The sequence below is a fragment of the Chelon labrosus genome (genome assembly GCF_963514085.1).
Source record: "Chelon labrosus genome assembly, chromosome: 2".
In the NCBI taxonomy this organism is placed as follows: Eukaryota; Metazoa; Chordata; class Actinopteri; order Mugiliformes; family Mugilidae; genus Chelon; species Chelon labrosus.
In genome coordinates this window covers 33967233-33985294 of record NC_140338.1, presented here as the reverse complement: position 1 = coordinate 33985294, position 18062 = coordinate 33967233, and the positions used below count along the sequence as shown (strand labels likewise).

Genomic DNA, 18062 nt, shown 5'->3' with positions numbered 1-18062 from the left:
CAGGGTCAACTTTAGTAGTTGTAGTCTAAAGTCGAGCAGTTTGATTGTCTAACAATAACATAGCTTAAAAGTTGTGTTTTCTCTTAAAAAATATCTAGATTTAATAGTTAGGGTTTAAACATTTTAAAACTTTGAATGCAAGACTTTTAATTGTGTGTTTCCATGTGATTTGGGTATTTTTACTTAAGTAAAACATCTGAATATGTCTTCCACCTTTCTTCCAAATTGACCACAACAGTGTCATAAAATCATACACAACAGTGTAAGAGATCAGCATGTCCATATCAACACACTAATGTTCGATGCAGTACTATTTGGTAAATGGATAACGTGTGATCCAACTTTGCCTGTAAGAAGTTTGTCTTAACATAAGTGAGACTCCCCCAACATTGTTTTTCAGTAGCTGTTCTGTTGTACAGCATGCAAAGAGTCAGTTGAAAATCCTTCAAATAACTTTGACTGAACAATAAATGAGACAAAAAGAGCTAGCTAAACTAATATGTTTGGGGAAATAACTGCAGAACATAGTGTACCTGCTAACTTTCCACTGCTATGCAGTAGGGGTTATATCGACTAGTCGCCGATCACATGACAATAGGAACATGGACATCTCAGAGAAGACAGGTGAACAGCCCAGTGGGTCATTGCAGCAAACTAGCAGCGGTTCCTCAAGTGTGTGGAAATATCTCAGTTATCCACTCGTACCTGAATGAACAATTTTTCAACCTACCTGTGTTTCCTCTTACATTTTCAAACTGTCATGTAACATCATCAGTTTGTATCATCAGATTCCACATACGTTTTAGTCAGATATGTGTATCTATGACAGTTTATCTCGTTTCTCCTGTTGTTCTCTTCTCTCTTTCTTCTGTCTGTACCCGGCTGGCCTTAGGCAGATGGGTCCCTCCATATGAGCTGGGTTCTGCTCAAGGTTTCTTCCTGTTAAAAGGGAGTTTTTCCTTGCCACCGTTGCCTTCAGGCTTGCTCTGGGGGTTTCAGGCCGGGTTTTGTAAAGCGTCTTGAGACGATTTGTATTGTTATTGACGCTATATAAATAAAACTGAATTGAATTACAGGTGAAGCCCATTCTACTGTGATATGTAGAATATGTAAGTCAGTCCTGAAATACAACAACCTGGCTACATTACATTATCTTACAACACGCTGTGAAGTACTATTAAATGCCATGGATGGTACTAATCCTGCAATTAGAGAAAAACCCCCTCTAAAACATGAGACACAGTTATCCATAATTTACTGATGTGATTGTTGTGGTGAGTTCTCATGTTTTAGCACGTTTGAAAAAATACATTTTTAATTTAGCAGTGTTAAAACAGCATACATGTAAATGAATAAAACTTGTGGGACCAGTGTGCAGCTGCACCCAATTTGGCACCCACTGACTACTATTTGTCACTGAATAAATCTGTCAGAAATAAACAAAAGAATTAAATGATGAAAAAAAAAAAAATAAGATACCAGAAAAAGATCAGAACATATTAGAATGACTTTATTTGTAATGTCCAATGAAATATAACTAAAAACATTGGAGAAAATTCCATTCAAACACTACAGTTCTGTACATCAATTTATTTTAATAATTCAACTCTGCAAGCCAACAGGAAGGTTTTCCATTATTTATTTTTTTAATTGTGTTCTGATGGATGTTAATTTAATGTTCTTTATTTGAAAATAAAAGCCTTATATTAAATTGTGTGCTTCGTCGTAAAAACATCTTTCTTATGAATCAACTGTCTCTCAGACATTTTCATTGTGATTATCCTCACACACAGGGATTCTATACAGGAAGACAAAACGCCCTGAGAAAGAGTTGCATTCAGTAGTTATGGATTTCATCTGTCATACCCCTCCCATCAGTACATGGGGCTTTCCAACTTTATCTGGCACTGAAACTGATCTTCATTTCTAAGGCTACGTTGGTACATTAATTTCAGGACAAAGTCGAAACGCTGAGGGCAGAAGAGAGACAAATCACCATATAATAAAACCTGAAACCATATGAATATGAAAAGTAATATGATTAGTGAATATATGTTTTCCACCACAGATTTAAACCATTACATTGCTGAAATCAACAAATATGTTGCAGTACTATACAATCCGTCTTCCCCACAGCTCACCAACATTTGTGATTAACCATGTGCGATACACACTTGAAAGAAAGTGATCAGTGTATTTATACACACAACAGATGGCAGACTTGCCAGACTGCTGAGCTTTCCACAGTGAATTTCAATCCTTCCTCAAAGGCAGCAGGTACGAGGTCATGTAACCTACACTAATGGTTGTTCTTTAGGTTCCTGTGTCTGAAATTTGGCACTTTTTAAGATCTTTGTCTTTCTTTATTGTAGTTGTTTCTTTTACAAGACACACTATTTATTTGGTTTTTAATTCCATTAAATTAAAACTGTACACAGAGAGCATGTATTGTGTAATAGACTGTCCTCTCAAACATTCCATGGCTTCAGAGGATGAAGATGAAGACGAGGATCATAGTTTGTTTGCTCAATGCTATAGTTTTTATGACCAAAACGAAATCACGTAAACATATCAACAATTCCCTTCATCATAGAAATGTGATTAAATGTTGTTCGTTCATCTAACTATGTAACAAACATCTGCATTGATTTAGCCATGCACTGACCCCTGACACCGTTCTCAGTGGTGTAACTGGTTTTGGACTGGCCCGTCAGCAACACAGACACTGCTTGTTTACTGGAGTGAATAAAAGTAATTCGACGAAGAAAAACTGAGAATCTCACCTCATATATGAGCTCCTGTTAACACAGGATTCAATTTCGCTTGGGCCAGTCTGCTGGGCTGTTATTCTGCTGTTATAACTTCATCAAGAGTAGCACATGGCAACTAGCTGATACTGAGATAGATGAGTGAGTTATAAGTACCAAGGTGAGTTTAATCATTACAGTATAAAACCAAGACCAATGAAGTGACTTGTTACAATCAGTTGCGTGATATGCACCGAGGAATAATTGATGCCTGTGCGTTGGCTATAGTTTAGTATTCAGATTATTCGTCAGCGTGCCTGAGTTTGACAGCACTTTGGTCTGGAGGAAGTCCGACACAAGCGGAGCAATGGCTTCATGATTATTCAGGTGGACGTGATGACTGCCTTGAACTTTCACCAAGGTGTGCTGAAAGATTGGGACACAGATAATGAGTCAAGTGTGATCGAAGCACTTCAACCTAAAATTACTGTCTTTCACAGCAGTTGCAGAAATACACTGTGGACACTGACATATGAACAGTTTTGGTGACAGGATCATTCATTTACAACATGATAACTATTTCTAGCAATGGCTATTGCCTCTCTGCGTAATACTAGCTCTATCATTTTCCCCAGTTATTCTCTACTCTGTCTGCTATTAGATGTTGATCAGGTAGGTCACTGTGGGCTTTTAGAGCTTTTCTGAGGATAACAGCTGCTGGTGAAATTGACGCAATAAGTGAGTGAAGCAGAGAAGTGGAGTTGCATGATGGAAAGATAAACAATGAGTTGAAACACATTATAAAATTCCATAAAGAGTGGAGATGCATTTCATATTGTTATTATAAAATATTTATCAATATGATTTAGGGTACTGACATGTTCCCGCTTTGTTGTACAAAGTCACTACATAAAAGAGATAACTCATGGGAGAGGTTTAGCTGATGCACACCCTCTGCTCTCTCTCTCATCAGTAGTACTATTCATACATTCATTTATGTATTTATCTATCCTCTTTTTCTCTTCCTCTATCAACCCATCTGCTTTTTAACTATATGTGTCCATCCGTTGGGGCTAGGTGCCAGAGGGATGGGATTGTTAAAAAAAAAAAATAAAAGTTCCAGTACTATGTAGGTCAGTTTTGAGGTTCGCAGCTATAAAAATGTCTGTTGCCTGAGAGATCACGTCATGCTATACTGCGACTGTTGCATTGCTGCAGCTGGATCTTTATCTGTCTGCAAGGCACAATTACACACAGGCTCAAAGGCTAAAAAAGAAATGCGGGCGTACCTACTTCACACAAACAGACTGAAAATGTTCACTCACATTCCTGTCCCTGTACCCCTGAAGAATTGCAGATTTAAAGTCATTTAACTCAGGTCGATCAAACATTTTCTCAAAGCCATCTTCAGCTCTGTGAAGAAAAAGGATAGCATTTATATTTAGTCTGGTGCACTGTGTTGTAGCATTAGTCAGGTCTACAAGGAGAATATCTTACAGAAGGACAAGAACAGAGGCTTGTATCCTTGACTGCATATCCAGACTCTGCTCCAAACTGATGCGTCCTATGTTTTTCTGAAAGTATGAAACATAGCCAACACATATTTCATTTAGCTGCACACGACACCTTAGGGAGAAATAATGCAATTCAGTGGTAATGTACCAGGTTAATGCGCGGGTCTCGGGAGAAAACCACTCCTGCAAAAGAAAAATATTTTTATTTATTTATATTTAAGGGACAAATACAGAAAAACAATGAAATTTTCAAAAGCAATGTGTGATGTACTGTATGTGTGTTTATGGCCAGAGCTAATTTCACTCATGGAAATACATAATACATAGTATGTACCTCCTTCAACCTCAACGACACCTCGCTCTAGAAGGATTTTTGCAGACTCTTCAGATAGAGACTGGCTTGCATCCAACAGCCTGAAGGTTTTACAGACAGAATTGAATGAATTTTCAGTAGGTTATTCAAACAGCTGAAACAGAAAGGCGTTTTACCTTTTTAATGCCTTCTCGTAAGTGTAAACTATGGCCTTCTGTTCCTTCTTTTCAAACTGAATAATTTCATCCAACCCTTGTCTGATCACTGTGGACATTTCTTTCTGTAAGAAAAGAGAAAGAAACTATGAGAACATCTCAAATTACACACATACATATGTATAAAGCATATAGGTACATACAAATGACAGCAGATAAAAGTGAAGCTATAGAACTGAGTAGGCCTGTCTGAATAAATTAGTTTTAAGCTGGGATTTGAAGGTGGTGACAGAGTCTGAATTTATATGTGTTCCGTAGGTCATTCCAGAGGCAGGATGCTGAGCGGCTGAAGGCTCTGGACCCCATGGTGGTCAAGCAAGCAGGTAGGAGGATGAGTTGCATGGATGAAGATGACCTAAGAGTGCAGGCGGGAATGTTTATGTGGAGGAGGTTAGTGAGGTACTGGGGGGCGAGGTTGTTTATGGCCTTGAAGGTGGGATGTAGGATTCTATAGGTAATGTGGAAATTAACAGGAAGCCAGTGGAGTTGCCATGGAGGGGGTTCTGGTGATGATACGTGCGGCAGAGTTTTGAACCAGTTGCAGTTTATGAATGGATATGTCCCGTAAACCAAATAGGACGGAGTTGTAGTAGTCACACACTTGTTGACCGCCTTTAGCTTTTATTACAGCATGCATTCACTGTGGCATGGTTTCAGTAAGTTTCTGTAATGTCTATTTATTTCCATCCAGTGTTGCATTCATTTTTCACCAAGATCTTGTAGTGATGATGGGAGAGTCTGACCACTGCGCAAAACCTTCTCCAGCACATCCCAGAGATTCTCAGTGGGGTTAAGGTCTGGACTCTGGTGACCAATCCATGTGTGAAAATGATGTCTCATGCTCCCTGAACCACTCTTTCACAATTTAAGCATAGTCATCTTGGAATATGCCTGTGCCATCAGGGAAGAAAAAAATCTGGTGGTGCGCGTTCTAATCCAGAAGCACATTTCCTTTGTATATCCCAATCAACGTGGAATTGACCGCACGTTGTATCCATTATATCCATTTAAATATGCAGATTATATTTGAATTAACCCTGCACCCTCTCTGCACGATCAGAAAATTAAAACATAAGAATGAGACGGGAAAAAAGAACTTCACTGAAAGTGAATTGGAGACGCTACTCACTGGAGTGGAGGCGGGCAAATATGTACTCCTTGGCACCCCTGTCCTCCAGCATAAACAATAAACGCAAGAGGAGTGAGTGGGAGAGTGTGTGTGTGAGGCCACCTCGCCACAATGTTGGTTAATTGCATTTAAGCATCACATATGATCTTTGCATTGATCGAATGAAATGCCTCCTGTTGACATATACAAATTCATCATGTGATGGCGCTTTTATAGCAATGTGTGTGCAGTCATTAGCTCCAATTACATTCGGAAAACCGACTCTCACTGCAAATTGCGCTTTAATGTTGACCTGTTCAGATGCATTGTATGGGTATTTGATATACAGTGGGGAAAATAAGTATTTGATACACCGCCGATTTTGCAAGTTTCCCAGCTTATAAAGAATGGAGAGGTCTGTAATTTTCATCATAGGTACACTTCAACTGTGAGAGACAGAATCTAAAATAAAAATCCAGAAAATCACATTGTATGATTTTTAAATAATTAATTTGTATTTTATTGCATGAAATAAGTGTTTGATCACCTATCAACCAGCAAGGATTGTGGCTCTCACAGACCTGTTAGTTTGTCTTTAAGAAGCCCTCCTATCCTCCACTTGTTACATGTATTAATTGCACCAGTTTGAACTCGTTATCTGTATAAAAGACACCTGTCCACACACACAATTGATCACACTCCAGCCGCTCCACCATGGCCAAGACCATAGAGCTGTCTAAGGACACCAGAGACAAAATTGTAGACCTGCACAAGGTTGGGATAGGCTACAGGACAATAAGCAAGCAGCTTGGTGAGAAGGCAACAACTGTTGGAGCAATTATTAGAAAATGGAAGAGACTCAAGATGACTGTCAGTCTCCCTCGGACTGGGGCTCCATGCAAGATCTCGCCTCGTGGAGTGTCAATGATCATGAGAAAGGTAAGGGATCAGCCCAAAACTACATGGGAGGACCTGGTCTATGACCTGAAGAGAGCTGGGACCACAGTCTCAATGGTTACCATCAGTAACACACTACGCTGCCATGGATTAAAATCCTGCAGCACATGCAAGGTCCCCCTGCTCAAGCCAGCACATGTCCAGGCCCGTCTGAAGTTTGCCAATGGCCATCTGGATGATCCAGAGGAGGCATGGGTGAAGGTCATGTGGTCAGATGAGACCAAAAGTGAACTTTTTGGTATAAACTCCACTCGCCGTGTTTGGAGGAAAAAGAAGGATGGGTACAATCCCAAGAACACCATCCCAGCTGTGAAGCATGGGGGTAGAAACATAATGCTTTGGGGGTACTTTTCTGCAAGGAGACCAGGACGAGTGCACCGTATTGAGGAGAGGATGGATGGGGCCATGTATTGCGAGATTTTGGGCAACAACCTCCTTCCCTCAGTAATAGTACTGAAGATGGGTTGTGGCTCGAAACCTGAAAGATCTGGAGGAAATAACTATAGGAAACATTTGATCTCTGTAATTGGATCTGTACTAAATATTAAGTTCTGTTTTTCTTGTGTATCAAATACTTATTTCATGCAATATAATGCAAATTAATTATTTAAAAATCATACAATGTGATTTTCTAGATTTTTGTTTTAGATTCTGTCTCTCACAGTTGAAGTGTACCTATGATGAAAATTACAGATCTCTCCATTCTTTATAAGGGGGGAAAATTGCAAAATCAGCAGTGTATCAAATACTTATTTTCCCCACTGTACCTGGCTGACATGAGGATAACTCTGTCCCACAAGGCTGACATGGCTCTGCTCAGGGTCAACCGGCACTGTGCCAATCGGTTGGACTTATTGTTTTCACATTTATTTATTATGACAGTTTCCCCAGCATCACCTCTAAGTGTCGCCAAAGGATCAACCGCTGTAGAAGACAGCGTATGCCAGCCGTGAGGTTGGCATGAGGCATGCACATGTTCACGGACATTTCACTCTTGATCTGAACTTTTCCGTGAAAAAGAACGTACGGTTTTTGTGCGCACGCACCTTTCGTACATGAGGCCCCTGGTCATTCAGTATATTCAGGTAGTCAGCTGATCTCATTCTTTGGGCACATAATGTTGCTGAACCTAGACCTGAGCAACTGCAGCAACCCCAGATCATAGCACTGCCCCCACAGCCTTGTACAGTAGACACTAGGCATGATGGGTGCATCACTTCATCTGCCTCTCTTCTTACCCTGATGCATCCATCACTCTGGAACAGGGTAAATCTGGACTCATCAGACCACATGACCTTCTTCCATTGCTCCAGAGCCCAGTCTTTATGCTCCCGAGCAAATTGAAGCCTTTTTTCTGGTTAGCCTCACTGATTAGTGGTTTTCTTAAGGCTACACAGCTGTTCAGTCCCAATCCCTTGAGTTCCCTTCACACTGTACATGTGGAAATGCTGTTACTTTCACTAGACCTGAGTTCTACTGTTGTTTTTCTTTGATTTGATTTCACCAAACGTTTAAGTGATCGCCGCTTACGATTAATCAAGATTTTGTTCCGACAACAATTTCTTCCTCGAAGACGATGGTTCCCCACTATCCTTCCAGGTTTTAATAATGCGTTCCAAAACAGGCTCCGCAAGCTGGCTTTAAATTCAGATAATGCCTCTGTGCAGTATACTCTTCTCCTGCAATATGTTTGTATGCTTATTTAATACTGTCTCGAATAGAAGTCCATTAACTGCCAGTGTTGGTGCGAGAGAGGATTCAAGATGGTCTGCAACAAGAGATGCTGAGGCTTGTGCATTGCACTTAAACTTAACTTAAAAATACTGTATACAGGACACCGTCAACAACTTTTGTCTCCAAAACAATTCCAGCAACAAATGCTGGAGGAACTGTGGTATGTGGTACCACTCATATATTTTGGGACTGTCTGAAAATACAAATATTTTGGAAAAATGTCAAAGTGGAAACTGGAAAAAGTTTTGGCAATAGACCTCCCCATGGACATTTATATTATATGTGTTTCCTGACCACCTGTTTACCACAGTACAATGTTATATATTACATGTTTTGCTGATGATTACAAGAAAAATGATTACTATTAATTGGATGAAGTGATCCTCCCATGATCTCTCAATGGTGACAGAAAGTAAAGCATGTCTACATGATGGAATATATGACTGCCCAATTACAGCTAAAAGTGTCTATTTTTATGAAAAGATGAACCCCAATTATTGATTATCTTGCCTAAGGCCCTCATACCTCCGAATTTATAGGACTGTATGATATGTGCATATGTGCTCTACCTTTTATACTTTTATACAGTATCTCTGTGTAACAGTTGAGACCCAATCCCAAGATGAGTTTTGTTTTCTTCTGTGATGTTAATTGCCTGTTAATGTGTTTTAAAGGCAACAAAGTTAAAAAATAAAAATAAAAATACTGTATACTTTCAGAAGTTCCACTCATAACAAGAGATCACTTTCTACTTCTACTGAGTCACTTTCAGTACTTAAACTTATTCTAATGCTGAGTGTATTAGTCATTCTTTTAAAAATTTACTCCACTCTGGGTGAAGTGAAAAGCTATTTATCTTTGTTCTGTGACTGCAGCATTTAAAGCAGTAGCTGGCTCAGAGGATGTCTGGGTATGGCTGCTTAAACATGATTCCAATAAAAATGCAGGTGAAAAAAGAAAAAATACCGTGCTTGAAGGTAAAAATCCGAAGGAGTCCAGCAGAATGATGGCATCCACCATCTCTGGATAAAGAGCGCCAAACTGTGGAAAAACACCATATGGAAAATGGAAAGTGATACAACATAATAACAATTATACATGAATTATAGTCATACTACACTTACCATTCCAGCAACGTTACCCCCTGAAAATATAAAAGAAAGCAGACACATAAATAAAACATACCACAAACGCGTTAAAGCTCTAATTCTTTTTTATATAGCTGCACTCACCCATACTGTGGCCTATGATGGAGAATTTGCTCCACTGCAGAGCTGTGGGAGTAATTTCACACATCATCAACCAGGTTCATAGCAGAGTATTTTTAGTTAAAATAAAACATCACTGCTGCGATTCAGCTGTAATACAGATGCACACAACTGGTTTATATCATGTTTACACTGAACCTTATCACCATTTCATGGTCTAGAGTTTCTCTGCCATCATTTTCTTTGTTGTCCAATTAAAATAATAAGTTATGACCTACTACCTACTTTTGTTTTGTCTGAATAGCCTTTGTATTCATACATTTTGCATTCTCTCTGAAAAGAAAATGCCAAGTATTATGCATTATGACATTTGTATTATGCATTATGCAGTGGACCGCCACTGATTTCCACTAGAGTGAGAGTTATTTGCTCCTTCAGCTGTTGTAGAATCTGTATAATTAGAGCTATGTGGAAAACTATCAGAGCAAGCTAACTTCTCTGCTGATGTGGTGACTGCAGAGTGACAAAGTTTTGACTGTTGACCATGGATGTGTTACACATCCTCAGTGAGGAAGATTGCCATGCAGATGTTAAGATGATTTTAACAAAAGGATATTCCCAGGCCCCATTCAGATCTGAGTGATCCTATCATGAGAAGGTTCAGATGTGAACAAAACCAAGACACACAGAGAAAGCATTTTTGACCACCTTCTTACAGCAGTAAGAACACACAGTGCATCTTGGACCACCTACATATCTGATGTCACCCACACACGCAATAAGATTTATGTGTTCATTAGTAGTGAGAGACTTTAAACTATTAGTTAAGTAAATTAACAAAATAATAAATAATCTTAACAAGAATTAACAAACGGAATTTCCAAAAAAAAGGCAACTGGACTTGTAGAGTTTTTTGAGAAGACGTTTCACCACTCATCCGAGTAGCTTCTTCAGTTCTAGGGGACTGGTGGGAAGTCGGTCTTCTCTGGTTAAGATTTGGACATTGTTATCTTCAAGGGAGTGCCCTTTGTCCTTCAGGTGTAGGTGGACCGCTGAATTGTTTCCTGATGAGCTGGCTCTCCTGTGTTGGTACATGTGTTTATGGATGGGTTGTTTGGTTTCCCCAATGTATAAATCTGTACACTCCTCACTACCATTCCCTGGTTTGAAATAAACTGGAATGCGGTGATTTCTGAGAATTTTCAGAAATCACCGCATTCCAGTTTATTTCAAACCAGGGAATACACTTAGGCAAAGACTGGTCCACCCTAAAGACAAAACACCCAGGCAAAAACAGAGTAATGTGGTGTACGCTGTTCAGTGCAGTGAGGAATGTACTGACTTATACGTTGGGGAAACCAAACAACCCATCCATAAACGCATGTACCAGCACAGGAGAGCCAGCTCATCAGGAAACGATTCAGCGGTCCACCTACACCTGAAGGACAAAGGACACTCCTTTGAAGATAACAACGTCCAAATCTTAGCCAGAGAAGACCGATGGTTTGAAAGAGGAGTAAAGGAAGCCATCTATGTCAGACTGGAAAAACCTTCACTAAACTGAGGAGGTGGACTGAGATATAATCTGCCATCTATTTACAATGCAGTTTTAACTTCTGTCCCCAAAAAGTTTCAACCTCAGTCACACCTTGACACTGGAGCCTCTGACGGACAAGAGTCGTTAGAGGACAGTGACAAAAACAGTCCCCCCTCAAGGAGAGGTATGTACCCAATCGTTAATGGAAATTAGCTGCACCAGTTTCTGGTTGTTAACACAAGCAAGTAAGTTCCAGTAGGAGTTCCTATTTAAACCTCAGACTTCCCACCAGTCCCCTAGAACTGAAGAAGCTACTCGGATGAGTGGTGAAACGTCTTCTCAAAAAACTCTACAAGTCCAGTTGCCTTTTTTGAACCTTTTTTGGATATACCATGACCTGGATGACTGAGAAACTTCACAGACAACAAATGGAATTATTGCGTGTGACTGAACAATGTGTAACAATGTATCATAACTAAACGTTTTGGCATGCGGTTACTTAGCAATATGTTCATGTTGATGTACAAAAGCTGTAATGACTAATGAATCTGTGGGTCTTTAAAATATCAAACTACAGAAAGAAGATAAATAAATAAATATTAACATGTGTGTGCTTTAAGTGAGTGAGAGAGTCTTTACATTTCATGTTACCACGCACACACAGAACAAACCTGTTCATGGTTCTGAAACAGTGATGGCATCTGTTTGCACATCTGTTCACCTGATGTGGGCTACGTGTTATTTGCATACTGAGCGCAGAATTGTTATTGCATCTTAAGTGGTTACTCGAGACGCATGTAGATAGGCATTTTAATGCTGGGTAGGAAGACATGTACTCAGAGCAGCCCACTCGTGATCAGGTCATCCAGGTCGCATGTTAATACCTGAACAAGGCCTTTGATGACAACAGCCTTCGTTGTTGGCTGCTGGCATGACTGTTGTATATTCAAACTGAGCTAAACTGACCAAGAATTATTGAGTCATTAACTAAAATAATGAAGCTCTTACTGGCATTTGAAGACAAAAAAGAAACCGCCCTGGAGCTACTTTATAAGAAGGCTTGATGCTGTAAAAAAAATTAAAAAAATCATTGCTACTTAAATTAACTATTCCATGGTTGTATTAGTGTAGTATGTGTTTGTGCTGAACTCACATCACAAGTGGGTGAACGTCTGTCATTAAAACGATAACATAATATGTTTATATATGAAGATATTTTGCATTCCCATGGTGTCAAATTACTGCTCGCAAACATGTCCTGCAATTTCTCAAACTTACACACCATCAACAACTCTGCATACATCCATCACGTATAAAGGAAAGGTGTAAGGAACTCCAGGAGGACGATGTGATGAACGGCCGTGACCTGGCATGTCCATGGCCACATACTGGCAATCTGATTGGAACGACAGAGAGAGAGGTTTAGTTTCACCAAATGCTTAAACATTCTAAAGCAGCAGTACGAATATCATAATCAAAGACTTGGGTACAGGGAAATATGCAGAATTATATGTGGAAACATGATGAATTCACCAAAACTAGATGCAAAATATACAACATATAATGTTTTTCAACTCTGGAAATGCCATCCAAGCAGCATGTGAACAAACTTTTTGAGAAAAAGGAAGTTTGAGTGATGAAATCATGCAAGTTACTGGGACGCTGTAAACAGTGTCATAATTCAGCTTCTGTAACTGCTTGTCCTCTGAAGGGTCGCAAGGGGGCTGGAGCCTATCCCAGTTACAGTGGGGAAAATAAGTATTTGATACTCCGCAGATATTGCAAGTTTCCCCCCTTATAAAGAATGGAGAGGTCTGTAATTTTATTTATTATTTATTTATTATTATTTATAATCATAGGTACACTTCAACTGTGAGATTCAGAATCTAAAACAAAAACCCAGAAAATCACATTGTATGATTTTTAAATAATTAATTTGCATTATATTGCATGAAATAAGTATTTGATACACTAGAAAAACAGAACTTAATATTTAGTACAGATCCAATTACAGAGATCAAACCTTTCCTATAGTTCTTGACCAGGTTTGCACACACTGCAGCAGGGATTTTGGCCCACTCCTCCATACAGGTCTCCTCCAGATCTTTCAGGTTTCGAGACTGTAGCTGGGCAACACAGAGTTTCATCTCCCTCCACAGATTTTCTATTGGGTTTAAGTCTAGAGACTGACTAGGCCACTCCAGGACCTTGAAATGCTTCTTACGGAGCCACTCCTTAGTTGCCATGGCTGTGTGTCTCAGGTCATTGTCATGCTGGAAGACCCAGCCACGACCCATCTTCACTGCTCTTACTGAGGGAAGGAGGTTGTTGCCCAAAATCTCGCAATACATGGCCCCATCCATCCTCTCCTCAATACGGTGCACTCGTCCTGGTCCCTTTGCAGAAAACTACCCCCAAAGCATTATGTTTCTACCCCCATGCTTCACAGTTGGGATGGTGTTCTTGGGATTGTACCCATCCTTCTTTTTCCTCCAAACACGGCGAGTGGAGTTTATACCAAAAAGCTGACTTTTGGTCTCATCTGACCACATGACCTTCTCCCATGCCTCCTCTGGATCATCCAGATGGTCACTGGCAAACTCCAGACGGGCCTGGACATGTGCTGGCTTGAGCAGGGGGACCTTGCATGTGCTGCAGGATTTTAATCCATGGCAGCGTAGTGTGTTACTAATGGTAACCATTGAGACTGTGGTCCAGCTCTCTTCAGGTCATAGACCAGGTCCTCCTGTGTAGTTCTGGGCTGATCCCTTACCTTTCTTATGATCATTGACACTCCACGAGGCGAGATCTTGCATGGAGCCCCAGTCCGAGGGAGACTGACGGTCATCTTGAGTCCCTTCCATTTCTAATAACTGCACCAACAGTTGTTGCCTTCTCACCAAGCTGCTTGCTTATTGTCCTGTAGCCTATCCCAACCTTGTGCAGGTCTACAATTTTGTCTCTGGTGTCCTTAGACAGCTCTATGGTCTTGGCCATGGTTGGAGTGTGATCGATTGTGTGTGTGGACAGGTGTCTTTTATACAGATAACGAGTTCAAACTGGTGCAATTAATACAGGTAACAAGTGGAGGATAGGAGGGCTTCTAAAAGACTAACTAACAGGTCTGTGAGAGCCAAAATCCTTGCTGGTTGGTAGGTGATCAAATACTTATTTCATGCAATAAAATACAAATTAATAATAATAATAATAATAATAATAATAATAATAAAAATAATAATAAAAATCATACAATGTGATTTTCTGGATTTTTATTTTAGATTCTGTCTCTCACAGTTGAAGTGTACATATGACGAAAATTACAGACCTCTCCATTCTTTATAATGGGGGAAACTTGCAAAATCAGCAGTGTATCAAATACTTATTTTCTCCACTGTATTCATGGGTTTCACCAGGTCCCTTTCCACAGGTGTTTAAAATCAAGCACCTAGATTAAAACCCATGAATAAGGAGGTGAGAGGCGGGATCTATCGCAGGGCTAACAAAGAGATACAGACAACCATTCAAACTCACACCTAAGGCCAATTTAGAATCACCAATTAACCTAACGAGTATGTCTTTGGATGGTGAGGGAGCCAGAACCTTCTTGCTGTGAGGCATCAGTGCTAACCACTACACCACTGTGCCGTCTCATATTTTAAAGTAAGTTAGTTCTCCAGTTTACTACAACATTTACCTTTAGGTAGAAGAGGTATGAGGGTGTTGAATGTCCCACAGTTGTCAGCCCAGCCGTGCAGGCAGAGCACACGATGGCCATGATCAGGTCCCCAGATTTTACCTCTGATCTCTCCCCATGGGACCTTAACAGAGAGCTCTGAAACTGGACACAATACACACTGGTTTAGTCATTTAGTCACTTATGCTTTGAGTCACTGAGGTGTTACCATGCTATAACTTTAGTTTAGTTTAGTCTAGTTGACGCGCTGATCCTTCCACGAATAAAATATAGCACGAGACAAAACTTTGCTTTGACAACTCAGTCCACCTATTTCTCAACAAAATGTGGATCAATATAACTCGAACATATGATCACATATTAAACGTGCACTAATTGTCCAAGACTCCTCAAGCCAAATTCCGCTTCAGCGACTGTTTCTCCTCCGGGTGGCACACCTGACCTGGTAAGGACAGGTTCCTATTTATAGCCAGACCCTTTAATTATACCTTACATAGAATACCTTCAAACATATATGTATTATGGCTCCTACACCTTCTATAGATGCAGTCCTCTCGACTCCTGGGATTATTAGTTTCTATAATATGTGCTCTGATTTATCAGAATTATTAACAATCAATTTCCAGAATATTTCCAGAATCTTCGCAGACTCTTGTAACCATCTAAGCGACAAAACGTGAATGACAAATGATAAAACATTTAAAAAATATATTTCTTCTTCTTCTTCTTTATATCTTCTTCCAAAGTTGTAATAACTGTTTTCTATGCAGCCGATGGGCTGCCGTCTTTGTTGCTTGAAATAGTTTAACAACATGGGAAACGATGGTTGGAATTAAGAGACTGTGGTCAGTAATTATTTGACAGAATCTCCAATATATTGCATTACGGTCCATTGTCCTCTCTCTCGACTGCTGTGGTTAAAACACTTTCTTAGCAAACTACTTTTCCCACAGACATGTAAAATGACAGTACTATAGGTACCTGCTTGCTTCATTGCAGTGGATGATAAGTGTCTGGCGCCTTTCAGAGCTTGCATCATCCTGGAAAGCACTTCTACCGCTCAATACATATAACCGAAACCTCTGAAAAATGAACAAACTACACAAAACAAATGTATAGCTATTTTTATTTGCTTTTTTTTTATGGTCCCGGTTACTTCCGTGCTTTGGACGCCATCTGATGCAAACTAAAGCTGCTATTGGATGGGCTGACATGTGGAGCTACAGTTTAGGCCAATCACCAAAGGAGGAGGGGCTTACCTTTCACCCAATATGATGTCGAAAGTTAACCAGCAGAGGGGAGTGAAGGTGAAGGTCTTTACTGTTGTTTCCGTGTTGTGATGACTAAGCACTAACGTAGATAACGTAAACACTGAAACAAAAGAAGTAATAAAAAATTAGTTTAAGAAATTGAAATATATATATGTTTAAATTGAATTGGATTGCCGTAATGTGTCTGCTAGAGTATCTTGTGTTTTTTTTTTTGCTAAATCTGTGATACCATCATTACCATGACTTCATAGATAGGCTCCAGCCCCGCAGCCCCCCGAGGATACACAGGACAAACACATCCATTGTTACAAGTGGTTACAGAAGATGAATTGATGAATGCAAGCGTAGGAGGGTTTTTTCCCAGATCATGTCTCTCAGACTGTGCGCGTACATGTGGCCAGGAGCACTTCATTGCGCATTCACGCACCTCCAGATAGTGGGCAAGTACTGTGTGTTCCATTCATTCATCTAACCGCTTGTCCTGAGAAGGGTCGCGGGGGGGGCTGGAGCCTATCCTAGCTGTCATCGGGCCAGGGTACACCCCGGACAGGTCACCAGTCTATCGCAGGGCTAACACAGAGAGACAGACAACCATTCACACTCACATGGACACCTACGGCCAGAATCACCAATTAACCTAACGACCATGTCTTTGGGCAATGGGAGAAGTATCGAAGAGACGCAGGGAGAGCATGCAAACTCCATATTCGAACTTGGAACCTTCCGGCTGTGAGGCATCAGTGCTAACCACCATGTCGCTGTGCTGCCCACTGTGTGTTCCATGTTGAAAAAAAATACCAGCATGCAAGACACTTAACCTGCACTTAATGCACTTTTCCTTATATGAATCTATATACAGAGCAACATTAATTAAGAGACATAATAAAGCTGTCTTTAAATGTTCATCTGTAGCATGAACATGCCTAAACACTACACAAGCTTCTAGTGTTCTTTCTTCTTGATAAAAGATTAATATCACACAACATCTACGTAAAGTCTGAAATATTCTCCATAAAATCATTCATATCACACACAAATCATATAATTTGTGTCTGTTATGTACAGTCAACCCACATTTAATAACACTCTATTTAATGTCCTTATTAATTGTTTTTGTCCTCTCAGCTCCAATTAAGCCACCTGACTCCAACTTATTTGTTCCAATAAGTCATCTGAGCTGGACTGCAAGATGTCTTTAATAAACGTCTGCACATCTTGCTGTCTTAAGACACACTTTACTGGCGAGCAGGAAAATGTGAGTAAATAACTTAATAACACTAGATCCGAACATTAGTAAAAATATATGACGTCCAGATAGACCAGTGTAGCTTCATCCATCTTCCACCTGAGCAGAAGCAGCATGAATTAAAACACCTGTTTCTGCACAAGAATTAGTGTGTAAGGGGAGAGAGGGACACACAATAGTTAACATGCTATACAGTAATAGCATAGAATTGCATGATAGATAAGAAATTAGAGGACAAGAGAAAAAGAGAGTGGAGGATACGAGCTCAGTGTGAAAGAGAAGACAGTAGAAGACGTGCTCAGTGCATCGTCTCCCAGCTGCCTAGGCCTATTGCAGCATAAATGGTAAATGGTAAATGGCCTTGCTTTCATATAGCGCTTTTCTACCTATTGGTACACAAAGCGCTTTACAGTCACAGATGCATCTACCCATTCGCTCACACATTCACACACCAGTGGGAGCAACTGGGGGTTCAGTGCTCTACCGCTCTACCTACTGAGCCACAGCTGCCCTTACAT

The 18062-nt window shown here is 40.1% G+C and overlaps 1 protein-coding gene across 2 annotated transcripts; it reads right to left on the bottom strand.

The window, feature by feature from the left end:
• Nucleotides 1–1508: 1508 nt before the first annotated feature.
• On the bottom strand, nt 1509–16286 carry LOC311503841 (serine hydrolase-like protein). Of its 2 annotated transcripts, XM_084566732.1 has the most exons (12): nt 16009–16286; nt 15028–15171; nt 12616–12729; nt 9821–9862; nt 9713–9732; nt 9555–9629; nt 4751–4854; nt 4596–4675; nt 4410–4444; nt 4245–4321; nt 4073–4160; nt 1509–3173 (listed from the first exon to the last, which is right to left on the bottom strand). In XM_084566732.1, the coding sequence occupies exons 1-12, from the start codon at nt 16064–16066 to the stop codon at nt 3030–3032; spliced, it is 981 nt and encodes a 326-aa protein (XP_084422858.1). In that variant the 5' UTR covers nt 16067–16286; the 3' UTR covers nt 1509–3029. The 2 variants fall into 2 exon arrangements, with proteins under 2 accessions (XP_084422858.1, XP_084422859.1); XM_084566733.1 differs by lacking the exon at nt 12616–12729.
• Nucleotides 16287–18062: the final 1776 nt, after the last annotated feature.